The following is a 27,186-nucleotide window of genomic DNA, read 5'->3' on the forward strand; positions in this document are numbered from 1 at the left end:
TAAAATTTAATATTTATTAGAATTTCTTCCAGTAACAGCATTCAACATCTTAACAAACCAAGTTGTGAAGTCTTAAAAAAACTACGATACAAAAAAAGTTAAAATAAGTTGTTCCTTATATTTAATGGCAACAAAGGGGGAATTTCCTATTTAAAAACAAACTTGTCATATAAACAGTATTATTTTAAGAAAATGTGATTAACATGATATGTCATTTTCAGAATGGATACACAGTGTATGAATACCAATCTGAATGGAACAGAGGGGCAGAACACACTACCCCCTTAAAAATCTCAAAATAGGCTGTTTGAAGAAAGGGGAGGAAGGAGGATCTTTCTAGTGAAATAACTTAGAAGATACCACGCAGTGGACAAAAAACGCAAGAGTACAGAAGACATTACATGACACCCTCATTACAACACCCCCTCAAGTCTGGTTATGCAGTAAATAAAGTTAGTAAAGTGCATCTTTTAAAGACTTGTCTAGTGAAATAGCTTTTCCAAATATAAAACACAACACAAGACGTGCAGTAACAGTTAAATCATAGTGTAAGTTTTTAAAAACTAATCTTTAACTTTTCGTTCACTAAAGAAGAAAAGTTTTAACTGCAGTAGTGTTCACATTATTCTTCGATAGGATGCATCCTCATGTGCTTTTGTTACTTGGCAAACCTTTAAATATGGAGCATGGCAAAATTATGCAGTTTAAGCAAGTGCTTCTCTCAACGTAATACAATTCTTCAATGGCAGAATGGCCACATGCAGCACAATCATGTTAGATTTTGGGAAGCTTTGGTGCACTAACGACGGGATTGGTCTCCTGCAAATACCTTCGCCCTGCACTCTTATAGTCGTAGGTACAGGTGTGAGTCTCTGCATAACGGTGTGTTGCACAGAAGTTGTTTCCACATCTGAAGAATCAAGAATATTAGAAGTTACAAGCTTTTAGAAGCTTTTAACTCTCTGACACGCTGGGAGCCCTTTGGCTTAATCATGTCTTGTTTATTTGACATAACTGCTTAGATTCTAATCATCCTTGACTGATAACATTAACTGTTGGGGTAATCAAAATGACATTTTTGTAACTGAACATTGCAGTTTTGACCCAACAGTCTCTTCAGCTGGGAAGTTAAGATCAGTACTCCTGGAATCAGCTAGCAAGGATCAAACACACTTATAAATTAAGAATGATGGGCTTTGATTTATTTTATTTCATTTTAAAGACCTCACACAACATCAGTTGGTAGAATTCAGAGGACAAACCCATGGAACTAAAATAATGGCATCAGGTGAAATCCACATAATACATTTCAATTCAAAACCACCACATCATTCAGACCACCAAAATAGATGTTTAGTTCAGCACAACTTCTGCCTGGCATAAACTCAAATTAGTCATTTGAGATTAATAAATACAGATTTAATCAGCTGTAAAGACATCAGACAGACTAACTATAGGGAACATGACTTCCTATATGACTGGATAAAGGTGCATCTTTCCAATATCAGTTGCAATTTCAATGAGTTAAGATTATGATTTTTGCCTTCGGACTTGACAGCTTGGCAGCTAAGACTCGTAACAGGAGAAAAGCATACTCTGGATGTTGTATCTGATCTGGACAAGTGCTTTAAGTGGAGACTAATATTAGTGTTCTGTTGCCTGATTATTTGATGAAGTTGCTTCTTGACAGTAAAACAATGACATAATTCAAAATCAAAATTCTCTTGAAATGGATTAAACATTACTCATCCAACTTACTGTCTCACTATTAGACTATAGTCCTCTATTTATCTATCTATCCATCTGGGTTCATAATGAACTCTGCAGCTGTTCTGAGGCTTTCTGTGCCTGGTAATAAATTTGCTTTTCTTTGGTCCTTGGTCCCATAACCACCAGTTCTCTCATATGACAGTATTCTCTATCTGGTTCATGTTCCATTCTAGTAAAAGGACATATGATTGCTCCTTTTAAAACTAGAACAAATGCTATTTTTGGAGATGTGTGATTCCCACCTTTTTCTGTGCTTCATTTTAAACCTTAAGCAAGCTGCTTAGTTACTTCTAGAAGAGCTTGCAGCTATTTGCTCAGCAGGAAAGCGTGCAGTGTCCAAAACTGTTTCAAAATCAAAGACTGAAGAGTCAGTAAGGAGGCAGTTCCTCACCCTGAAACTCTCCAACACAATTCCCCAATGGCAGAAGTCTTGTTCATTTTGCTGTTGATTGGCATGAACCAAGACCTGCTTCAAATGTAGCCCTCACAGTGCAGCAGTTCCCAAACCTCACTAGCTCACGGGAAATGATACTGAGAAAAGAATATCTTGTGGGAAACAATACTTTGAGAACTAAGATCAACAGAGAAAGCGGGGTGGTTTTTCTGTTTTTTTTTAAAGTTTCCAGTGATCACCACCTAGTGCCAGGTCTCTTGTGTTGTCTGCAAGTCATGATTTGGGGGACTCTGGCATTCTGCTTTTGAGATGCTCTAGATGCTCAAAGGTGACTGAAGTCTCACAAGAAACAGAACACCCGTAAAATCAAAAAGTTGTCAAACATAAATTTGTTTAAATTCATAAACTGTGCAGATGTGTTATAAAAGGGCCAAATCTGAGGGAGATTTTCTGAAAAATTGTAATAAAACCAGTTTTTCCTCAAGTTGTTAACAATATAATTATTCTTGAGAAACTCTGCAGAACATAGATCTGTAGCAAGTTCTCCCCACACCAGTATAAAATGTCATTATTCTTTTTTTCTAGTCATGTTATTTCCTGATATCTTGCATTCTGATACCTTGCATTTCTTGATTTTCCTGGAAGAACATACACTCCAGCAGCGGAACAGGTACAACATTCCTGAATTTTAACTCCTGGAGTTTTGCTGAACTGAGAATTGCAACTTTTTTAAAGGTTGTCTTTGGATTTGCTACACTTAAGGAATACCATGCAGCATAGAAAACCTTTTGGTTAACCCAGCTATCAATTTTAAACAACAGCTGATTATACACTCAGCCTACCTGCACTCATAGCTGGTTGCCAATCCAGTTTTCTTGCCACAAAGAAAGCAATGCTTTGTAATTTTCTTTTTTGCTTGAATTGAGCCATTCACAGGTGGAAGATGGGTTGCTTCACCTGCTTTCAGAGGTAGAAAGACAGCAAAGACATTTTATTTTTACTTATTCCTTATCACAAACTAGTTAAATGTTATCTTTTGAAACCCAGATTCATTTTGCATTTCTTAGGATACTTCAGGTGGGAACCCCAAAGCCTAAACAGAGAGGAAAAAAACCCAAAAGCCAAAACAGAAAAACACACCTCAAGCCTAGGAACACCTTTGGAAGAGGCAGCACAATACGGGACTTAGACCCATTATTTTTAACACCTGTTAAAAGTTCACATAAGCAAGAAGTTACAGAAGAAATCAAGAAACACATCTCCTAATGGTCTTCCCAAATGCAAAATGAAAACATATAATGTGATTGGGAAAGCACTGCTTCCCAAAGAATCAATTGGGCATTGAAGCATCTAGTATATTCAGTAGCTAATAACTCAGTTTGCCAAATAAGTACTGCAACATTTTAAAATCTTGCTGGTACTCCATAATTGCAAGAAACGTACATTATCGGACTACAGGCCTCTATTTAGCTACGTGGTTTCATAAGGCACTTTGCAGATGTTTGTACAATTTCTGTACTTAAAAGTTTACTTTGACTTTTTGCCCTGTAATTCTTGGCTGTTGCTTTACTAACTGGAGAGCATGTAAAGAAAAGGCATCTTCCTTCCCTCTGTAGAAGCAAGCTCTTCGTCCACAACTTGCTTATGCATATTTACCATATGCTTAGACAGTGAAAGTGAGCAACGCATCCTCTCAAACATTCTTTCAGTGCTTCTACTGCTATATTGTCAGGATGCTCCCCAAAAGTGACCTCATGAGTTCAGAAATATTTTTTGTCCGGCACACCTTTAATCCCAACAGTCATTTCTCAGCTGAGATACAGCAGGCTACATTCAATAGTAGCACCAGCCAGTCATTACATATTGCAGTCACTACTACCAACCAGTGCTATCCCATCGCTATCCAGCATCAAAACTTCCAGGCAATGTTTTTCCATGCTATCAATTTCATCATCTAAAAGCATACTATTTCAAAAGCATCCTTTAGCCCAGCTTGTGAAAAAGACAGAGCTTGAAAACAGCTCCTGCTGTGGACCACATTTAAACAGAAAAAACAATACACCTGTCCTCACATTTACAGTCCCTACAGCAACTACATGTAAACTGAACCTGTCCTTTCACCAGCTACAGAACAGATCATTACCAGCCACCTCTCTCTCAAGAGCCTGCGTGATATGAGGACATGAACTTTGTCTCTCTCATGTCCAGAACCTTCTGCAAAATACACTTTTGTCTGACATAAGATACACCAGAGGATTGTCGTCTTCATAGTTCTATCCAAAATGACACAGATGATAGTAGGCTTCCCCATCATGCAGATGTAGCTATTAGGGTATCACCTCTTTTACCATGGAGTAGATAAGGACAGACCTGTTTATTAATTGAGTGCCAATTAAAAGCTGAACCCCCAGTTGTGAAACAAAAGTACAATCCACTATTTTAGCAGCTTTTGCTCCCATGTCATTACAATTACATAATTCTTCCTGTTGCAGCTGCTATTTGAAGATCTATCTTCTAGCTCATTCTCTATACCTAGATCTTAAAATCCTGGAATACATGCCTGCCTCTCTTTACCTAAGGTCATACAGAAAGAAAAGAAAACCTGCAAACTGCAAGTCAAAGATATGAAGAAGTTAATTGTGCTGAGAATCTTTAGCTCACTGTCTTAAGAATTTTAGAAGTACTAATCTAGACAATTCCATTCCTTCCAAGAGAATTAATCACATAAGAAATTAATATTTAGGCACAACATATCAATTTTCAGTAGATGTCAAGCATTAAGCACTCCACAGTTACCAAGACTAGAGTAGAAAGAATGATGCCCACCACAAAAAACAGAGAAAAATCTGCACTACATCAGTAATCTTCAGCATCTATGCCCTTACCGCTTCCTCCCCACTTTTCTTTTGCCAAATCCTTCTGGCTCAGGCTGTAGTCCTAAAGAAGATGCTACCAATAAATTTGGCTCTGATTTTAATACACTCAGAAGTATTCATAGAACTGACCTTTTGGAAACTTCAGAGCAAAAACTCATGTTTATGTCTATAGATGACATGCAGGATTCATTAAGTATTAAAAAAGCTATGAAAGAGTCACAGTTATGTCTACCTAAGATCTGGATGACATCTGTACGTTAAAGAATTGCTTAAAATATTAAAAGTTATACCATGCTATAGAAGTGTTATACAGCAAGGACTTTGAAAGCCATATGCCTTACAAAGATAAGGCATACAATGATTACAATTATTATTATCCTCTATATGTGATATATCAGGAAAGATTAAAGAGTCATCTTCAATTATTATTTAAGTCACATTACTTACCTACTCTTTTCCCTACAGCTGCAATACTTCCATTCACTCCAAGCCCATGCGCAGACTAAAAAAAAAAAAAAAAAAAAAAAAATTCCACAAGGAAATTACTAGCAGATGGCAATTAAATGAAAAGTTAAGCAGTCTGGTATCAGCTTATTTGAAATCAATGTTTTATCAATCAATGTACCTACGAAGAGTCCAAGACAACTTCTGTACACAAAATTAAAATTCTGCAATATAAAGCCTTACTCAAAATGACTATTTAATAGTCTCCCCATACTTTATAACACACCAAAACAACAAAGTACATTACAGATCTGAAGCTAGGCACATATGGTGCCAGCCACAGGGCAAACTTTGGAATAAATGACAATTAGTGAGCAGCAGGAGAAGTCAGATGACACTTCAGACACAGACATTCACAATTTTATCATTACAATAACTAGTAATTTTAGTTGTGAACTGAACAACCACTTTAATTTTTATGAAAAATTACTTCTAGGATGTATTTGGATAAACAGGCAGTTAAGATACCAACAGGAATTCAGAAAACAGTTTAAGACTATCAGGGATTTAAGTACACCTCCCTCTTCACATCTGCCTTCCCTGAAAAGACAGACACACACATGAAAGTATATTGTCATAATGCCAGTACCAGAAAAGACAGGAAAACTTCCGTTTCTCTAGAAGCATGAGTACTCACTAGAATATATTCAGCAGCTTCATTTGGAGGAGCAGTTTTCCTAAAGCTTTCTTCCTGAAAATGCTGCAGGTTTGTAGGCAGTGCAATACCAGAAGTCCGAAACCTGCCTGTCCCACAGGAACTCTGTAAACTTTCCCTGTTTGCGCTTCGGGCCAGCGAAGCCAGAAATCCTAAGTTACCTACAGAACTCACAGGTTCTCTGGATGCCTTGTTAGCCACATCTGTGATGTCCCTAGTCTCTGCTTTAGAAATCACATCAGGTCTTTTGCCAAGTGACTCTACTTTCACACTATGAAATCTAGTAGTCCTAGAAAAAGAGGAGTCTGCTATACTTCGGACTTCCAATGATCGAAGCATGTTTGGGGAGGCTGTAGATCTCAAGTTACCAGCCTCAAAGCATTTGGGTTGTGCTTGTGGTTTCAGAGAACTGTGACGTGCCACTTGCGCTGAATACCGAAGAGGTGACAAAAGCAGATTTTTCTGAGGACTTAATTCACGAGTACTGAGAAGACCAGCCCCCATTGCTGCAGTGCTCAGCACTTTGCTAATAGGTTTTCTATGCTGCTCTACAACCTTAGATTCTTCATCTCCATCAGACAGTTCAAGTTCTGGGTTCACCCTTCCTATGTCATATATCTCACTACACTGTTCAGTGGTGCTTGCTTCTGTTAACAAAGCAAAAGCATCTGTTTCAGGTAGAAGTTTTTCTTCTGTTCCATATAGTTCCACATTTGTTAGGTTGGGAAACAAAACAGCATCCTCCTCACTTGTTGAGGTCACATTTTCAGATGCTTTTTCTGAATTTGCAAGCAGAGATGAAACTGGAGTCAGAATACTATTTGTAGGTAGTTTTGCATTTTCTAGTTCGACACGAGATATTTTCGGAGGTAACCTGATGCTACTAACCGACTGAGACCAAGAGTTGCTCTGCCAAGTGTCATCTTCCTGAAGAAAGTCATTAGTTGTGGATGGCATTGTTCTACCAGCAGTGGCCAAAGTAGCCAATGCTGAAAGTGCGTTTTGGGAAGACTCTGAGTGATACGAATTCCCAGGAGGAGGTAGGCAGGACTGTCCCATATGGGGGAGCACTCTTAAAAAACGATGACGAGCAGCAGCCACTGAGCCACTAGATGGTCGAGGAGCCATTGGAGGACGAGGTTTCACCTTGACAGTTTTTTTAGGCTATTAAAAAAACCAAAAGCCACATACAACAACAATTAGTATCTGAATTACAGTTGCATTCAAAGACCTGACTGAGATCATATTCCCAGGAATTCAGACAGTGTAAGGCCAAAAAGGACCAAACCATTCTTTCTAATCCCTCATCTGTTACTAGCCATCACGATTTCACCCCAACATCTGACTAATAAAATCAAAGATTATAACTGATAAGAATTTTTAGTAAATAGGCCACATGTCAGAGGACTAGAAAAAGGAAGCCAGAATGCCACCAAAGTTATCCAGAAGAGCTTAGGGTCTCAAACAAGACGAACAATGAAAGACAGTATACTATCTTCATTTTACATCTAGGTAACCTAGATAGACATGAACACCAACATAATGTTTTCTCTTCTAGGTAATCTCATTCTCATATTTAACTGTATAGTCTTTTCAGTTACAGCATTTCTAATGAAGTTTCATTTAAGAGAAACATTGATTTTTACCGGAGCAGTACTGCAAAACAATGCTACTTAAAGTATCAGAAGGAAAAACAAAAAAAAAAAACAAAAAACCCCCACACCCCAAACCACCCACACAAATAAACCCAGGACCAGTAGTGAATTCTTTGAATACGGACAGGTAGATGCAAGTAAAGCCAACGCCCCACAGCAGAACATTTATACAATAGCATTTACTTAAACAACAAAGAAATCATCTACCCTTCACCACTTCACTTCCCAAGACAGCAAAGTATCTGACCTGCTTTTTAGGAAAGCCAGCACTAGGAAAGTGCAAGCCATTTTATGATAGACTGAAATCATAACTTCACCTTTTTACTCAGATTCATGTTCTCCATCTTTGCCTTGAGCAGTTTCATTTTATTCATAGTAATTGAATTCTCAATAATCTGTTGGCCAGAAGGTGATGCCTCTGTCTCATCTTCATCATCAGCATATAAATTATAAACTGAACCACCGCTGAAAATAAAAGAAAGTTTGTGTTCACCCTCTAATCAAGTAATTTAATTACGTTTTCAATGTAGACTATTCTCACAACTAGAAAGTCATATCCGTAGTTGATCTGTTGACAAAGCATTATGTAAAACTGTATGCAAAGACATTTCAAATCCGTTTATTTTAGCACATAAGCATTCCTTATGAGATGCTCACACAAAGTGAGGATGCTGAAATCAGAACATAGCCACGCTTCTGGGAAGTTGTTATGCCATATACAGTTGGTTCACACTCACTATATATTTCCCCCACAGAGGGGATATCCAGTTCCACAAATGTCTCCTGAAGGTATGGCCAAAGCTGTTAACTGTGTGACTCAGACAACAAGCTGATCAGTTTTCCAATTAACCAGACACTGGCATGGAAGGAAAGTCCAAATTTCTATCCATCCTGAGGGGTGTTCTCACCATAAATGGAAATGGAGGGGTCACCCATGTGGATGTGATATTCTATTTCTCCTTTTCAAAAAAAAAAAAAAAATAAAAAAGGATCAGTTTAGGTTTCCAAAGAGTGTCACATTTGGAAAAAAATAAACAGATCAGAATTGCTAGTCTCAAGACAAAATATTTTAACTCAGTAGTCACTGGAAATTTATAGCATCACATTGCCTTTTTCCATTCTGTATTCTAACAGAATGCAAAAACTCAATGTTTTAAAGTCAGTATCTGACTTGTTTTTCCTATGAAGCAATAAAGCATTAATCACTAACACAAATCCAACATTTGACAGTGAAATGAAAGAACCATTAGGAGTGTCCAATTCTTTACAAATTGATGCATTTTCAACACTGCATATAGTACATTTTAAAGAGTGTTTTAATTCTTACATTAGGCTGTCAGCATCTAGAAATTGTGACAATCAGGCAATTCCCTTGTGTTCATACAAATGTCTTAGTAGATTTAACTAAAGTTTCTACTCTCCAAAAGAGACCAAGGAAGAACTAAAGATCATGAGAAAGTCAGTACCAAAAAAAAAAAAAAATTTTCACTAATTCGAGCTGGCATCTTACCTGATTCGTGGAAATACTCTGCTGCCCTTACTCAAGAGCCAGTATTTTTGCACTGACTCTCCAAATCCATTTCCTAAAATGTAGCAAAATTCCAAAGGCAGCACAGCTGGGAGACAGATCTTTAAGAGCAAGATGGCAGCAAATTTAAAGCAAGAGTCAGCAAAATAGTCCAGTCACTTTTTACCCAAAACTGAACAGCTCCATATGGGGACAGTCAGCATGCATATCACATACTTCTCCTGGTAAAGATTCAACACTAAAGAATCATTTCAGAATTTTAACTCTGCAAAGACTTAAGTCACCAACTCAAAATAATTCTTTGAGCTTTCCTTCCTTCAAGGCAAGGATAGGAAGAAAAGCAGTATGTCTCACATGTTTGGTTGTTTTTTTGTTTGGCTTTTTTTTAATGCAAAAAGAATTTTTATCCTTTTTCTTGCATTTTCTGGCTAACCAGGAGCCAAAAACACACACACACACACAAAAGAGTAACAAAAGGATTTTTTGCTTTAATGTGATTGTAAAATTATAAAAGTTGGACAGAGAGCTTTGTTCTTGATGATACTTTTAGCCCATTTTCCAATGAGTAAATTTCAGATTTACTTTGCCCATAGGTGTCAACATTCCCGAGAACTTGCTCGTACAATGCGTGCCTCAAAAATGATTAGTAGCTCGCTGAAACTCTTCTGACACTGGTGCCTGGAGTCTTATACCACAACTTCAACAACTTCCTTTTAATCCAGAGACAATAATCATTGTATGTGTTTACATCTTGTCAAGTTTTAACCATTAACTTAACCACAGATAAAAGAAAATGATCTGGAGAACTATAAAACAAAACCCAAATCAATGTCTCATTTCTAAATTGCAGTCACTAAATTCTGCTCCACACACAAGCAATGTGAGAAAAGCTGATAAACAAGTGCCTCAAAATCCTCAGTCACCAGTATACCCACACACATAAACACATTTAACTGTCAGTGTGAAAAACACTAGTGTTCAGGATGATTCGCAGCCTTCCTCTATAAAGATCAAATGAAAAAGTCTGATTTGTTTCCATTCTCTCCTCCCTGTGCTACTTTTCCCATTTCCCACAAAGTCTGACCCAGCCATAATAACAAATTCAAAAATTAGGATTTCCTCCCCCCACCCTCCCCCAATTACTGTCTGCCCTAGTAGAAAAACTAATAAACAGATGCCCGTAGAAAGCACAGAGGAAGAGAAATGAGTCAAGCTGAATGTTTTCAACTCAGGTGGCTTCCAACCTAACTGGATCATTTGACCAGTGACAGCACATTATTACGCATAATGTATTTGACTTATACATGCTGTTGTGCTTTGAAAGGCTTACCAAGATGCCTTGCAAGAGCCAAAAGAGCGTGGTTTATTCCTCCGGTTTGCTACATTTAGCCAATCTCAAGTAAATTACTATTTAATCTATACTCTAGGATTACCTAATTGAAAAGGACTAGGAGTTTCAGACAATTGTCCATGCTAGTTTTAAACGGGGGGGGGAAATCATCATTACACACACATACACAAATTTGAACATGTAGAGAGGTACCAGGGAGCCTATTATACTGAAAAATGAAAGTTCAAGCTCCTTCTGACAACTTGTTGCATCAACTCACAGTATAGCATCCACAGTCCTAGCTCTTTGGATTGGTTTGCATGTTCTTTGGAGTGAAAAGGTAAAAGGGAACAATTTGGTAATAGGCAGGGTATCAGTAAGAACAGGAACTACAGGTGTCTGCTCCTCTTTCCAGAAGTGTACTAGCCCAATGAAGCAGTAAGGTTCTCAGTTCTTACTTGATGATGGTGGTTTTTAGCTATTTCAAATCTACAGACAATACCATATGTGGCTATTTACTGAAAAAGAGTGCAGGGGCTGAAAGATAAGATCACAGATCTAAAATATTTGTATCTTTCCTCTTCCTTCTCTCTAGTAATTGTATACCAAACACTAGCTCTTTCTACTCTGTGTAATGATGTGGGAATTCAACCTAGGTACTTCATTCAGCCTGTAGTTCTTAAGTACAGATCTCTTATAAACTTTTGTAAGAGTAATATCACTCTGAATATAAGCACACTGAATCACACTGAATATAAACCCAATACAAAGCTCTTGCTTTCAACTTTGCAAACAGGAACAAGAATAGTTACTTAAAACAGTGCAAGACTTAGCCTTAGAGAAAATGCAGCTATAGGGACTCCTTTTCTTTACAGTTGTACAAATACTAAATCCTTCAGGGGATAAAAAAAAACTACCCAAAAGCTGCAGTATAAAGACAGAATCTAATATTTTTTAGTAGATATTATCAATTTTGATAGCTTTAGGAAAAAGCCTACTAATCTGTTTACTACAACATAGTAGCTTAAGTGACATACCTGCTTTTCTGATAACAGTATTTTGATTCTGTGACAGTGATTGAGACAAGTTTGGTACCTCAACAGTAGCTAATCTGAGACCTAATTATGTCCAAAGGCTAGCTCTATTGGTAATTATTTCAGTGTATTTAAAAAAACCAAAACAACAACACACAACACCCCCCCCAACCAAAAAAACCCCAAACTAAACCAGTCGTCCCCCCCTCCCAACAAAACAATCCTCCCCCCAAACAAAACAACTCCCTCCCCCCCAGCCCCCCCAGTTTCTCTGAAACTTCAGACAAACCCTCTCAGGATTTTGCACTGCCAATCTGCTATCTTCCTGACTAATCATTTGGTTCAAGTCATATCCATATGAAAAAGAAAGTTTATGCTGTGAACAGAGAAATGTTTATAAAACTAGACAAATGCCTTAAGATGGAAGAGAAAGTACTTAACCAAAGTTTTTAATATCTTTATTGCCAAATTGACTCTCCTGTGAAATGTTCCCTTTTAGAAAGGGCTGGAATGTTGAGAATTGCCTTAAGCACGAGGTCAGCTTTATCTCACTCAATAGACACACAATGATAGACGACCGACAGCATGACCACTGACCGCAAGTACTACTGTGTTGTTAGGCCACCCGGTTACAGCATTTTAGCAGCCCTTAGGGCACAATTCTTGCAATATTCCAGATATATTCCAGATATTCTCTTCATAATGTCGACAAATAAAGCTGAAAATTACACAGCGTTCCCGTAACAATAATATAAAAATTAGAACCAACTTTACCTCAAAGATTCAGATAATGGTGTTAAAGTGCCATCTCCCCGGTCTACTACACGGAAGAAATTCAACTGATCTCCTTCTCGATATACTAAGAAGGTAACTTGTTTGTTGGATGGCCCTTTCTCCCAGATCTCATCTCTAGTGGGATCCATGTATTCAGCCATTTCCCTGATAGGGTCTTCCACAGGAACTACAAAGAGAAAAAACAGAATAAAACCAAATTATTATTGTTTTGATCACCTTTGAGAGCTCGCCTCAGTTTACAATGGGAATTCCCAATCTAGAAGATATGCTGAGTTTTTTCCAAGTTAAAATTATCAAGGGGATTTCTCCATTTTCATTCTTCTATAGATGATCCAAATAACCAAGTTTATAATCAGATTAAACCAATACCTGATTCTTACTAACAAGATTTTAAAAACTATATGTATAATGACATTACAGTATTGTTTTTTCTGCAGGTGAAGAATTCCTGATTTTAAGATTTGATTCTATACGTACAAAGATACTTGTTAAACTAGGGGTAAACAAAATGAAAAGGATGGTGCACTTGGTATGCTGTCGTGGTTTAACCCCAGCCAGCAACTAAACACCACGCAGCCGCTCACTCACTCCCCCCCACCCAGTGGGATGGGGGAGAAAATCGGGAGAAGAAGCAAAACCCGTGGGTTGAGATAAGAACGGTTTAATAGAACAGAAAAGAAGAAACTAATAATGATAATGATAACACTAATAAAATGACAACAGCAATAATGAAAGGATTGGAATGTACAAATGATACGCAGTGCAATTGCTCACCACCCGCCGACCGACACCCAGCCAGTCCCCCGAGCGGCGAATCCCTGCCCCCCACTTCCCCGTTTCTGTACTGGATGGGACGTCACATGGTATGGAATACCCCGTTGGCCAGTTTGGGTCAGGTGCCCTGGCTGTGTCCTGTGCCAACTTCTTGTGCCCCTCCAGCTTTCTCACTGGCTGGGCATGAGAAGCTGAAAAATCCTTGACATTAGTCTAAACACTACTGAGCAACAACTGAAAACATCAGTGTTATCAACATTCTTCGCTCTGAACTCAAAACATAGCACTGTACCAGCTACTAGGAAGACAGTTAACTCTATCCCAGCTGAAACCAGGACATATGCTAATAAAGAAAAGAAGGAAAAAAATCCCTCTGTTTATAAAGTACTTTTCCAACTAATTTGGAACTGAAGTCTGCTTGTCTAAAATGCTTAGCTAAGAGAATCTGTTTACAGTTATAAGATGCATTGCAGTTATAAGTGGTTGCATGAAAACCACTATCTTTAACTGAGTTAACACCTACCTCTTCTAGTGTTAATAGGTCCACCTCGCATAGCCAGAACTAACTTCAGAGTGCAGCCTTCTGAAATGCTGTAAATAACAATAAATAAATTTTTGTAGCATTTTCTATTGCTTACGCTAACAATGATTTAGAAACATTAATTGCAATTTTATTCTATACTTACTTATAATCATTCAAACAATAGTCATCCTTCAGTTCTGTATTATTCCAAATTAAGTGCTGCTGAGAGACAGGAATACCTAAACAAAACAAACAAAAGACTATTAAAATTGGAGCTTGGTGAGTGGGCTTTTGGGGAATTTTACTTTTTGAAGAATGTGGGGGTAATGGAGGAGAGGCAAGAAAGTGGGTCACGGGAAAGAAGAGAGGAAGCAGGACAAGGACAGGCACTTGAGCAGCCTTCTGTCATGATATCCAACCTCTCAAATAGTTATTAAGAACAAAGTTAAGATTTTCAGCAGGCTGGTGCTCACACACAGAGTTCAATCTTTTGGCTCAACAAGGGGTCTGGAGAAGTATTAAACTGCTTCAGGCTTATTGAATACTTGTTCTTTTCCAGTCATCAGATGAAGGAGGTTTTTTCCTGTTATCTGTACCTCAGAGCTTTATGTCTACTGACAGGAAAAACAGGAAAAAACTTCTAACTATAGAACTGCCAAATAATTTAATCACAGACTGATATTCTGTATTACTCACAGTAAAGACAAGGTCGCATTAAGGTAACTGGTGGCAGCTCTATTACAGTGGCGACAGCTGTAAATGTGTTTTTATCACTACTTGGTTTGGAACCTGAAAGTTCACATGTACAATATAGTACCACAGCAGTCAGTCAAACTTCATACTACAAACACTTTTATTTTGTTGTGGGTGTTCTTTTAGGCCATCACAACATTTTATTACTTATATTCAGTAATACTCATTGTCAGCTCAAGTTCTGGGACAGATTTGGCTAACTATTTTTAGTTAAAAGAAAGTAAGCATACTGAATATTTGTTCCTTATTAAAAATCCATATTCTACATAATGATTAACTTCGTTGCTTTTTGTCTGCGTAGTCAACTCATAGAGATACAGATGTAATACACGTTAAAGGTAATAAGAATAAGCTGATACAACTTGAGGTCTTCAGACATTTTTACTAGAATGCTGCCACTTTCCAAATTTTGGATAGAATAGAAACCAGGACAGTTATGAAAGGATGAGACATGTTGGATCACAAAAAAGAAAAAAAAAAAAAAAATTAAGGCTAACAGGAAGATGAATAGCTGTCTTTTTTGCCTTTGGAAAAAAAAAAATCTTCCCTTCAGCATCAAAAAGAAGTACTGTTGTTCAATAGTGAATTCCAGGTAATTAAGATCTCACTGTGCAAAAGGTTCCATTAAAATAACCTATCTTATACTTTTATACATTGCATGTTCAGACACTTAAAAGGAGATGCAAGTAGCAATGCTACACAGTAGGACTTCCCAAAATACATCTAGCAAGAGGGGAACACAAAGATCAGCATCTTCCAGGTAGCTTCCAAAAACATCTCAGCTTCCCAAGGCCTGCAAGAGTGCTTAGCAAGCTGTGGCAAAAGGTCAGTTAAGTAGCCCCTTCGTAGCTCAAGGAATGGCACAAAGCTTCCAACACCCATCATCAGCAAGGAAGAAAAGGGGACCACATTCTGGTGAAAGTCCAAGCAGATTCAACAGGCAAGTAGGACACATGCTAAGTGGACATCCCCATACAGAAGAGAGAGTGCACTTTGGAGGAACTGTCACTGTTATTATTTAAGTTTTAGAGAGGATGACAATTTCCTTTTCTCACCACAGCTCACATCTAGATCTCCTCTTTTATGAATGACCAACACAACTTTACTTCACTTGGATGGCATTTAACATGAATCTTATATCCTCTGAAGTCCACAAGACATGTATGAGGGGAATATGTTCATATAGTAGACTAACATAATTGCTACTACACTACACTGCCAGCTATTTAATAACTGGTTATTGGTTATGTTTCAAGTCTGCAGTGTAAGCAAAACAAGAACAAGCCGGCAACAGCCAGTGAGTCTACAGTGAAGTTCTTTTCTGCGTTGTTTTGCACTCTCCTGATTACAGTCATTACTGTCTGCATTTGTTATGGTTTCAGCAGCCTCCAAGGAGCAATTTCCAATTACTTTGATAAACCGAGAAAGTATTTGTTAAAAAGGCTGGCTTGCAACTGGCAGTACTGCAATGAAACATGTTTTTGTTCATTCAACAATGACAACGTATTTTTGATGAAATGAACAGATGAAAAGACTATACTCTGCTGTAATGGGAAACAGACAAGTCTTTATTACTAATTCCCTTTTATCTTGCTTTCTAAGAATTCTGTATTTATACATAAAGGAAATGGTACATGCTTTATAGGTTCAGGTGCAGGAAAATATGCATCAGCTGTCTGTTTTCTGGATTATAGTAAGGCTTTTTTGAGGAGACATTTGCACGAGATCAGCATGTAAAACTGGCAACAATAATGTGAACTGTGAGATAGCCATCCACTGGCCTGCTCTAAATTAGTACAGAGAAGAGAGGAAAGTAGGGCAATAAGCTACATCTCAATGCTCAAATGGAAGTGGGCTAGCCAGGTGATGCTATAGGAGGACAGAAGAGTCTGCAAACTGTCTATTGAAATGGCGGCAGTTGTGCTGACAGTCTGACCTACTAAAATGGGGGGAGGAAAGGAGAGAAGTAGGTACTCCATCCTGTCTCTGAGTCAGTGTATCAGATACACCCTTAAGTTTCACTCCTTTACTCTTCTTTCTGGCATGCTAAGTAGGCTCACCAGAGAAACTGATGTAGTCAAGTCTGACCCAGAAAAAAAAAAAAACCATAGATTTTTTCAGAACAAACTTGATTTTATGTTGTGGGTAGAAGGTTACTATGTTTAAAGCCACCACAAACATTTCAAAGTCAAAGCTCAAACAGTGTACTAATCTTTCATCCAATGTTGAAAATGCTGGAGAGGTTCTTAAACATTTACTTTTTGTTCCTGCTTACAGAGAGGCTGGGCTCACAGTCTTATTTTCCCCCACAAACTAGCTACACTAGGGAAGAGGTGCAAAGGTTCACAACTTCCAGCAGCAGGACCGTTTTCATAACAGTCAACCCCCCCAGCTTTCATTTGCATGATAGTAAACTACATCATTGTAAACGGTGGTCAGTGCTGACCTGCTCTTTATCGTAGGGACTGACAAAGCAGAGACTGTAACAACAGCGAGTCACTAGTAACTGAATACAGGCCCATAAAGTTTCCTGACAAAGATGACCATATTTACACCTTCCAGATGCTGCTCTAGCCTGATCTGGCACAGGCTTGCATTTGCAGGAAAGTTTTCCCAGCTCAGACAAGGGATAAGCCTAAAAAAAGCTTCATGAACTTCTAGTCTCTATCAGCACAGTAAACAAGCCAGGGACCAAGCAGGAAACAGAGGAAAAGTAGTAGACAGAAGAAAAGCAAGATTGTTAAAGACTCGTTACACTTGTGCAATCCACCTACTCCAGTCCTGACAGAAGCATAGCTATTTTCTCTAATGCAAGTAGTAATGAATATCATTATGACATACTCTGAATTCACAGAATATTGAAAGAAATTACAAAATCCAAAAGAAGTCTGCTTGACATTCATCCAGTTCCTTTCGCTTAAGGTGAAGCTGCTGTGTATAGGCAGCAAAATAATGACAGCAAAAAGACCAAGAAAAATAACTCTCATGATGAGTTGAAAGTACACACACGTACAACAAAATTATTGCTGCACCTGTCGTTCCCTGCTGAACACAAGCATTCCAAATTAAGATGTAGTCTGAAAGTTAGTTCTGTTTTTCCCCTTTACAATAACACAGGAACAAGAGAACACCTAAATTTTCATCTAAAACAGTAGATGTTTCCACATACACAGATCATAAAATTCAGTTGCAAGCAGTCACTGAACAAACCATGACTGTGTGGGTTTTTCTTATTTCAAAGGTAGCTACGTAAATGAAAGTCTTAACACTCCATACTGTAGAATGAAAATTAATTCCTGCAAGTTAATAATAACAATAACAATAATAATGCCACCAACACCAAATCCCAAACCCCACCTCCTCCCTTGAGACTCAATCCTATCTTACTGAACAAACATGTTTGCAGGTATTATCTATGGTTCTTTAACAGATGAAAGAATTAACCACTACTAGGAATACACTATCCAAATGTTCCTTCTATAAAATTCAATATAATAATTGGTCTTTCTGAATGAAGAATACTAAACTTTGTCCAGCCCAGCAGCTACAAAGACTTGTGCAATGGAGGAAGCAAGAAGAGATCTTGTCAGTTAAAAAAAAAAAAAAAAAAAAAACAACAAAACCCAGAAAACAAAGCTGTTTCCTTTTTCAATTAAATCCTGCTATTTCCATTAAATCCTGCTATTTTTAAGTACCATTCATGTGTTAAAGCTCAGTCTTTCATGTCACCTTGAAACTCAGGTACCATCCTATCCATGTCCATCAACACGCGATCCTGCTTTCAAATACAAATAATCAACAACAAGTAAAACCAATGGAGTAGGTAGCACTGCTGACAACACTAAGCCAAGCTGCTGGCTGGGTGTATTCTAACATTTATGCCACCAGTAGAGACAAAGGGAGTTATTTCTTCTCCAGTGTACCAGTTTAAAAGGCTCATTCAGTGAATCTGAGACTAGGAGCAATTTACCCTAGGTGGCTCCAAAGTCAGGATTAAAACAAATCTAAATTTTTGGATACCAAGTGCTTATTTCACATGGGGCATATTTAAGGACAAATGCCTGGATCTGATCCAAACACACATCAGATCTGCTTTAACTTCAGTTTACGAGTAGACTTGCAATGAGATTTAACCCATTAGAACCCATTAATAAATTCTTACCCTTATTTTTTACTGACTAAAACCAACTGGAAACAGAAAGCTGGAGATCTTTCTTAGTAAGGTACCAATGTCTGTTACAGCTGTCTAAACAAACCCTTTCCATATCAGATCATTAAACAGGCACCAAGAATGACAAACAGTATCAGAAGTACACAAAATTCCTAACATGCCATCCATATTATCCTTTCTTGTTACAGTGCAGACAGTCTACAGCTACTGATATTCCAGTTGTTGACAAAGATCAGTTTGTCTTGATTTAGTTTTATTATTAGTCTCTCACAATTAGAGGCTTTGGGGTCATTTGAACAAATTTGTTAAATTCCGATACGATTCTGGATTTTGTTCTTGGAGATCTCAGGTCTCAGATCATTCTCCCAAAACTTGTCTTTTTGTATTCTTACATACCATCCATCCTCAATGAAGGATGTCCATGCAGACAATATGCGTGCTAGGGACCCTATATAGTATCCCAGCAGTGTAGAAGCCGTTCACACCCCGTGAAAGTTGACACGATACAGTAACAAAAAGTGAAAAACAGCAGCAGAAACAGGAACAGATGTAAGCTTTCTGCTTCCCATGTTGAATCACAACAGCAAAATTACTTTAGGATTTTCATTCCACCTGAGCAACTCATTGCTTGAACTTGTGCACTGTAATAGCAACTTCACCACTGAAAAGTTGTTAATTATTTTTTTACATGCAATAGCAACCCCAAATGCAACATCAAATTAATTTGTCATTGTGTATCTGTCTCCTTCACACACAGCCAATCAATCTGTTTTCACTCTGCCTCCCATAAATTATATTAGTCAGGACATTACAGGTATTTTAACTCTGTTCTGGAGCATCAAAGTATTTCAACTGATTTCTAACAATTCAATGATAAGCACCAGTGAACTCTTATCTTCCAGGTTTTATAAAATTTACCTATTAATAATTAAATCTATACAGCAGGCACCTAAGCCATTAATTACCTTATCATCCTATGAACTACAATATGTGAAAAAAATTCTGAATAAGCAAAACCATAACTTTATTACTAAGCTGTTCTTCTAATAAGAAATTATGATACTTTTGTAAGCTAGGCACACCCATCTGACAAAAATAAACTGCAGGTATAATTCAATACGTCTATTCGCAGTCTTCCATTTTGGATTACAAGAAATTCAAATTTTTCTTCCTCACATCTCCCTTTGGTCTCTTCATGCATCCTTTAAAGCTCACTCCTTCATCTATACTATCCAGATAGCCTGCCTTCTCCTGTACTCTATTGCCTATGCTCCCTTTTAATTTACTCTTAGTTAGCATTCTATCACATATCTGCTTGCATCTCTCCTACGCCTGTATTCAATCATGGAAAAGAAAAACCCTTTTCTTGTTTCACCTCTAGCCTCCAGGAGCATCTCAACACGTTCTCTGACTTGTGATTAATTATGCCCCTGTCCACAGGAAACAAAAGCATATCCACATAGCTGCACTAATGTAGCTACACTGATGTAAACTCTAGTTATCTGCATGGTGGAGCTTCTACTATGTGACCTTACTAGCAAAAAGTCACCCCTATTGTTGCAATGCTTCTGTGTTTTAAGACTTGTGCCAGCTACTTTTTTTTCTGTCCATTAGCACAGATTTCCGTAAGACGAGGAGAGTATCTTAGATTCAAGTCTAAAGCATCATATTACATCTCCCAGAGGGCGAGTTCCACACAGACAGAAGCATGAAAAACATGGACAGGTATACTGGGGAAAGAGAAGATCCCTTTTCTTAAAATTAGCAACTCTGGTACTCTCAGCCTGTGCAGCAACACAGTTCTTTAACTCCTGCAAAGTGAGAAAGAGCATGCAATGGTTCGAAGTATACATACATCTTTTAAATCCCATTCTTTTATGCAGGATCACTCCCATCATAGAGGGAAAGGGGTGAGAGAGGACTAACCTACACCTTTCTCCCTGCATTAGCACCAGGATTGTCCTCACAACTTAAAGGAGGTTTTCACTTGCAAGATGTGCCAAGTTCATCGCTTTAAGACAAAGCATTGCTCAGCCAGACCTCTACCAACAAAAGATCACTCACCTAAACAAAATTCAAATCGGTAACTTCAAGCTGCCTTTGGGATTTGCCTGCACTGCAGTTGCTCTTGTGACTGCAGTATCATAAAGAAACCATAAACTGACTAACCTAAGAAGCAACAACAATAGCACCTAGTTTAAAGTATGCTCAGGCAGTTGCAATATAGACATAATGCAATGCTCTGACTTATGTCAGAGAATCCTTTCAACACCAAAAATACTATATTCCATGTAGTACCAAAACAGTTAATGATTTACTATAGACCTTTTAAGATTTATCTTAATAACGATATACAAAAAACCCAAGAAAATAAAAGAAGAGCAAAAATACCAGTTCCAGTGAAGCCTAAGACATGAACTGATAGGAAAAGGAAAGAACAGAAAAACAACTCAATTCCAATTAAACCTAAGCCATAAACTGAGCACCTAGTTTATACAGGCATTACTGAACAAGTCATCTACATCATCTGGTTTGCTTTTAGCAATTATAATTTGTAAAACAAGACTTCCTCTAAAGCGGTAAAATTTATGCTGAAATAAGAGAGAATAGTACCTTCTAGTCTTTGAATTTTGGCTTTCACAGAAATAACTGTTTCGAAGCGGGAAACTCGCAGTTCAAAGCATGTTCCTGTGAGCGTTTCAATGAAGAGCTCCATAGTTTCATAAAAAGGAAGCTTGTAGTGAAACGGTCCCATATTATCTTCATTGAAAAAAGGAGGCTCTTTCTTGTTGGCCATTACAAAGGATTTACAACTTTCTTGTAAGAAGATCCGTCAGGAAACTACATTCCACTTCTAGCCAAGTCAGCTTTGAGGACAGGTGTGGTGCATTGCTGTTCATGTTTCGGATTTTTCACCTATAAAGCAAACATACATAGTTCTAACAACATCTGAACATAGCAGTTAAAGAGAGTTTCAATTTATTCTTGATGAACAATAAAATAGCTATTAAGAAGCAGTAAATTACCATCTAGGTCGTGCAACAGATAACTGCAAACGATATTAGTAACATGGTAGGTTTAGGACCCTAGTTTCAGCCAGCATCCCAGGTCCTACCTACTACTTTTATTATTTTTGTTTTGTTTTCACAAGCGACGCGACAACCCGACCTGCGATGTTAACACCCAAAGCCTCCTGATAAGGGCTGAGTCCTCAGCAGGGTCAGAGCTGGAGAAAAACTCCAGAAAAAAACATAAAACCAGGGACTCGTCCAGGCTCGGGGAAGGCAGAGGAGACGGCAGCTTTGCCCCCTCGGCAGCGTCGCGCTCCCGCCGGCCCGCTCCAGCCCCCACCCCGGGGCGGCAGGCCGGACCCAGGCCGCAGAGCGGAGCGCCCGCAAACAAAGGAGCGAGAGCAGCTGCCCACCCCCCACCACCCCCGCCGCCACCGCGCCTCGGGGCGGCCTCACACCCCGGCGAGGACGCGAGGCCCCGCCGTCCGTGCCCCCAGCCCGCCCTCGGGGGAGAACCAACCCCCTTCCCCCCAGGGACGCACTTCACGGCGGCAGGGCCAGGGAAGGGAAGGGGTAACGGCACTGCCCCTCTTCCCCCCGCCGCGGCCGGCGCCCCCGCCTCAGGGCCCCTGAGGGAGCAGCACCCGCGAGGACCCGGCGTCCGCCGAGCCGGTCCGCGACGGGAAGAGGGAGGGTGGGGTCTCACCTCACTCGCCGCCGCCGCCGGGCCCGCTCGAGGGGAGACGCGGCTCCTCCCCCCCCGTGCAGCCCTGCCCGCCGCCCCTCACAGGAGCGCGCCAGCCCCGGCGGGCCTCATGGAGCGGGAGCCGCCGCGGGAGAGGGGCAGGACCCGGGAGGCGCCCGCACCGCCACCGACGCCGCCACTCGCTCCCCGGCAGCCTCCGCGCCTACCTAGCCTTTATGACATCCCCGCCAGGCGTCCTCCTACGGGCCAATGCGACACCCGTTCTCAGGCAGGTCGCCCAATCAGCTCCCTCGAGGGGCGGTGCTCCTGGCGCCGTCCGGGGCGGGTGTCCGCCGGGCCGCGGCGCGCTGCTCTCGCTTGTTGTGGTCGTTAAGACGCGGAGTGGCGGAGCGTGCGCACGGAAGGACCCGGATGCAACGTCCCCACCGCTAACGACGGCGGTCACGTGACAGCCGCCCGCGCGGGGGGCCTGCGGTGGCTCCTGGGACATGTAGTCTAACGGGGCGGGGCTGCCGGCGGCCCGGTGGCCTCCCGCCCGCCGCACGGGGTGGCGGGGCTGGCGGGGAAGGGCAAGGCCGAGGGGGCTGCGGCTCCAGGGGCTCGCCCCTGCCCTAACGCTGCGTGCGCACCGTTGGCCTTTTCTCAGGGAAAACGTGTAAAACCAGCATTTATACCTCAAACGCAACCTGAGAGGCACCCGGGGCTTCCTCATGCCTACTAGCGCAGCGCTGGGCCCAGTCAGAGCACGAGCGGGATGACGATGACTCCCAGCCTGTGCAGGCCTCCCCGGTCTCCTCAGAGGCCCCGGGGCAGCTCCGGCTGTTGGCAGGGAGAGGAGCTCTGCTCTCATGCACCTGTACTCAAGGTCAGCACTCGACTCTAATCCTGCTTCAGTCTAAGGTGTCCAGGAGCAGTGCTTCCCTCAGAGGATCAGTCTTCTGGCAAAATACTAGAGAAAACAAGCTTAGCTGATTAGGAGGTGCTGATTACATTAACCACTTTACTTTCTCTTTAGGTTTTAAATTATGCAAGGCCTACCCTGATTCAAGCTGTTAGCTTTCAGGCCCAGTTAAAACACTCAGAACAAATACTGTGGTTTTTCACACGCACGTAGCAGGTATGGGAGCCCTCTGACAAAGAATGCTGAGCAAGTTCTGGGTGCTGTAACACTGGGCCTCCAGCTCTGCCCTTCCCAGAAAATGCAGCCATGGGTTATCACATTTGCAAAAAAAGACACACCAAGCCAAAACTGTTTAAAAAGCCACCACTCAGACCAAGCCCTCCCAAAAGTGAAGTGCCTAGACCAGGATTCACGGTGTGTTACTGGGAGTTAACTGAGGACCACACATTTTCATAGGGAGAAGAGACTGTCCCCATGCCAGTTTAGAAAGACTTGGGGTGGAAGAAAGGCTTTGATCTACGTCATGGTGCAAGCTTCTGTCAAGAGCTTTTCTGTACTGAGCTTTCACATTAAAGTTTAAGAAAGGCTTTACGGCAAGAGCTTTTTCTTGTTTTACTCCAACAGCTTTTGGCCCCCAGGGTTCTTGGCTTGTGAACAACACTCTTTGCAATGCTAATAGAAGTTATTAATGTGAAGGGCCAAGAAGAAAGGAGGATGCAGAAAAGAAAGAAAAATTCACCATCTTTTTCCTCTTTCCCCCAGTATGTCTTTGAAGCCCTTCTAAGCACAGAAGAAAGGAGTAAAGCAGCAGTCCAAATCATGTATGAGGCATATGCAGCAGATGTAATGCCTATAAATAAAGCGCAAGTGCTCTTACTGTAGACACCCATTTGCAAATAGCTCCCACATTCTTTTCCAAGCTGCTACTCTCAACTTAGCCCCCACTTAACATGAATCATTGCCAGACCCACCTATGGTGCAAATCAATACACAATGTTTCTCCTTTATCCCTTCCAACCTTTCCTTCTGCTTTACCCTCATTAGCGCTAGATGCTTCAGCTGTAGTATTTACCATGCCTGATAAAGTGAATCCAACTTGAGAAAGAAGAGACTCAAGCAGATGTCTCAGAACAAGGGCTTCAGTGAAAGTGGGAATTGCTCTCAAAGAAGTCCTCTGAGCACATACTTTAAATTCACAGAGAGCAGAACAGATAAGTAGTACATCGCTATCTAAAAACCAGCACATCTAGTTTTAAAGTCAGAATTGCAGGCAGTCACTGGTAAAATAAGAGGAACATTTGATCCTTCTGCATTTGTGCATTTGCTCTGCTTGTATGCATGCAGGAGAGCAAGTGTCTACTATTAGGCATCAAGTATGGTTAATGGCATCGGTTCCAGAAGGGCAATCTAGAAAATACAGGAAGCAAGTAGGTTAAGCCAAATCCATCGGACAGTTAAAGGGATTCCACAAAATAGCAACCTCCTGTAAACAGCCTACAATGTGTTACAGATGAGAAAGCAAAGCAGACAACAAGCCTCTGGGCACAAGTGAGTCTCTGCACTAAGGTATGCCCATAGCCTTGTTAACCTGGAAATGACCAAGCATGCTCAGTACAGATGGACTTCTTGGAAAGTGTTATTTTCAAAACTTTGGGAAATCCAGGCAGGTGAAAAATCTCATTTAGTGGCTTACAACTTGAATGGAAGACAATGTTAGGTTTCTGTTGTTTTCATGGAGCACTAGGTGCTCATCTGTAACACACTGTTTCTGGCAGAGAAGTTTTAACTATTGTCATTTTTATAGACCACATTAGCTGCCAATATTAAATACCTTATCTCTGTCTGGTGCCAAGTCCTGCACTAAGATTTGTTAACTGCTTGACTGCATAAGAGGAGAAGCTGTACCTGATAACAGAACCCAGCCTTACCCTAACATTAGCTCAGTAGATTGGCAGCTAACTCAGACAAGGCATGGTAGTGGTTTTGGTTGTTTTCAAGTCATGATGCAGACATCCTTAGCAAGTGGTAAAGAGGAAAGTAAGACATACAGACAGATCTGGTTTAGCAGACTCCATTTACTGTTTACCAATTATTTTCTCTATAGATCTGTTCAATAAAACAAACTATACTTTGTATAATAGATTACTTCATTGCAGGTATTGCACAGGCTATATTCATCTGGGCACCATGGAAACAAGATAGCAGGAGGTTACTGTTTTTTTTTAAAAAATAAATCATTTAGCACAATTATACCCAGCACAAGAGAATACTAACCATTTCAAATGGATAATCTCATTTAATATCCACAGCGATCTCATTTCAGCTCTACTGGATTAGAGGATCCAGAGCGTTAGTACTGGACAGGACATAAGGAAGGCTTCCTCTCTGCAACACACTCCCCTTGGCTACTGGCCTCCAAAGGCATTTAGTGGGTCATCAAATGTGCTCAGTGTCTTGCTTTCAGATTTTGCTTCTGAGGCTGCTTGGGAAGATCTGCTTTTGGGAGTGGGTATCTTGACTTGGCTGCTAGAAAAGATATCATCTAAAGGGGAAGGAAAAAAAAAAAATAATAGAGATTTTAATGTGAAGTGACTGCCAAACAGAAGTACGTTGTACGTAAGAGTCTACAGCACACAGCAGTGACTGCCAAGGACATTCTGTGATAAACAAATGTTTTCCTGCTGCTTGCAATTCTAGATGCATTTGTAAGGACATACGTGGGAGCTGTTAGCTGTAAGTCAAATTAAGAATATTTTTTCTTCTCAGTATAGCAGCATAATACTTGTATTTTATAACATGTTGAAGCTCTCATAAGCATTTGAGAAGTACTAATAAATTAAATTTCCACAATAAATTCCATCATGCAAGTGCCACATAACATCCCTCTTATCTAGAGCATTAGCGTGTGAGGAACCAGAGAGGTCCAAGAGCTGTGAGGCTGTTGCCAAAGAAAATCAGAAAAGATGGTACTTGCTAGCGACTACTGTTGTGACATCCACTAGCCATACAAGTGTCTTTGATCTACAGCACAATAAGAACGCAGCATAAATCACTTGAGAACAGAGCACAGCTAAGATGCAAGGAGGCAGACAGCTACAACCGCCATCCTACTATATATTCAAAAAGTCTGTCTACAGTCCTGAATCAAGATCTCCCACCACCTTCCTCAATACAAGCATTTCTGTTACGAATAAGTAGGACCACAAAGTGGAAAATATCATGTTGCTATTAAGACAGAGTTCTCTTCTGAAGGATAACAATAGGTATAAATGAAACCCTCCAACCTGGATACCCTGTGCCAGCAGCAGAGCTCACAGACCTGCAGTTCTTGCTGTGGCTAGTGCTGGTTGTGTTTAGGACTGTGCTCATGGAAAGAGATGGAGCTGCTACCATACACACACTGAAGTGTTGCCCTGAGGTTTCCTGGGCACACACAACAGCATATCTCTTCCTATATGCTAAGGTTTTAAATTTAGGATACTCAGATTATGCAGTTGGATTATGAGGGGATAAAAAAAAAAAAAATCAAATTACAAGACTAAGAGACATGGATCACTAGTGATTCACAAGGCCAGTGTAAGTAGCACGTAACTGGTCTTGAGTCCCTATTAAGAAAACACAGGTCTTATACAAAGACTAGTCCAGAATATAAAAACTAGTATTTCAGCCTTCAGCATGTCTCCTAACCCTGAGCAGAGGCCAAGCACAAAGTGGCCTAGCACAATGTGCTTGCCTTTCTCTTCTCGCTACTTCTTCCACTCCAGCACGTGTCAGCTACTGTGCTGATCATAGGGATTACACAGGAA

The 27,186-nt window shown here is 40.2% G+C and overlaps 2 protein-coding genes across 12 annotated transcripts in view; both read right to left on the bottom strand.

Moving 5' to 3' along the window:
- On the bottom strand, positions 1 to 25,781 carry ZFAND4 (zinc finger AN1-type containing 4). 6 transcript variants are annotated; one of them, XM_052799875.1, is made up of 10 exons: positions 22,686 to 22,879; positions 21,376 to 21,678; positions 14,002 to 14,077; positions 13,839 to 13,906; positions 12,521 to 12,707; positions 8,172 to 8,319; positions 6,182 to 7,363; positions 5,488 to 5,542; positions 3,007 to 3,124; positions 1 to 910 (listed from the first exon to the last, which is right to left on the bottom strand). In XM_052799875.1, the coding sequence occupies exons 2-10, from the start codon at positions 21,557 to 21,559 to the stop codon at positions 775 to 777; spliced, it is 2,154 nt and encodes a 717-aa protein (XP_052655835.1). In that variant the 5' UTR covers positions 21,560 to 21,678; positions 22,686 to 22,879; the 3' UTR covers positions 1 to 774. The 6 variants fall into 6 exon arrangements, with proteins under 6 accessions (XP_052655835.1, XP_052655836.1, XP_052655833.1 ...); XM_052799876.1 differs by lacking the exon at positions 22,686 to 22,879 and adding an exon at positions 22,480 to 22,660 and having other exon boundaries at positions 3,007 to 3,121; XM_052799873.1 differs by lacking the exon at positions 22,686 to 22,879 and adding an exon at positions 22,480 to 22,660.
- LOC128147370 (WASH complex subunit 2A-like) overlaps positions 25,438 to 27,186 on the bottom strand; it is a 38,324-nt gene continuing 36,575 nt past the window's right edge. For all 6 annotated transcript variants that reach the window (XM_052799868.1, XM_052799869.1, XM_052799871.1 and 3 more), the window contains one exon: positions 25,438 to 25,922. In XM_052799868.1, the coding sequence (XP_052655828.1) occupies positions 25,786 to 25,922 (137 nt within the window). In that variant the 3' untranslated portion in view covers positions 25,438 to 25,785. The remainder of the gene's footprint in view (positions 25,923 to 27,186) is intronic.

The sequence above is a fragment of the Harpia harpyja genome, chromosome 10 (genome assembly GCF_026419915.1).
Source record: "Harpia harpyja isolate bHarHar1 chromosome 10, bHarHar1 primary haplotype, whole genome shotgun sequence".
Lineage (NCBI taxonomy): Eukaryota > Metazoa > Chordata > Aves > Accipitriformes > Accipitridae > Harpia > Harpia harpyja.

What these genes read in the sequence shown, in the direction of transcription:
- ZFAND4 (XM_052799875.1), bottom strand. Translation starts at nt 21,559, where the DNA reads ATGGCCAACAAGAAAGAGCCTCCTTTTTTCAATGAAGATAATATGGGA. An exon ending in TATTGTTTGAATGATTATAA is followed by an intron (nt 13,907 to 14,001) that starts GTAAGTATAGAA and finishes TGTTATTTACAG; the next exon opens with CATTTCAGAAGGCTGCACTC. An exon ending in ACATGAATCTGAGTAAAAAG is followed by an intron (nt 7,364 to 8,171) that starts GTGAAGTTATGA and finishes TTTTTTTAATAG; the next exon opens with CCTAAAAAAACTGTCAAGGT.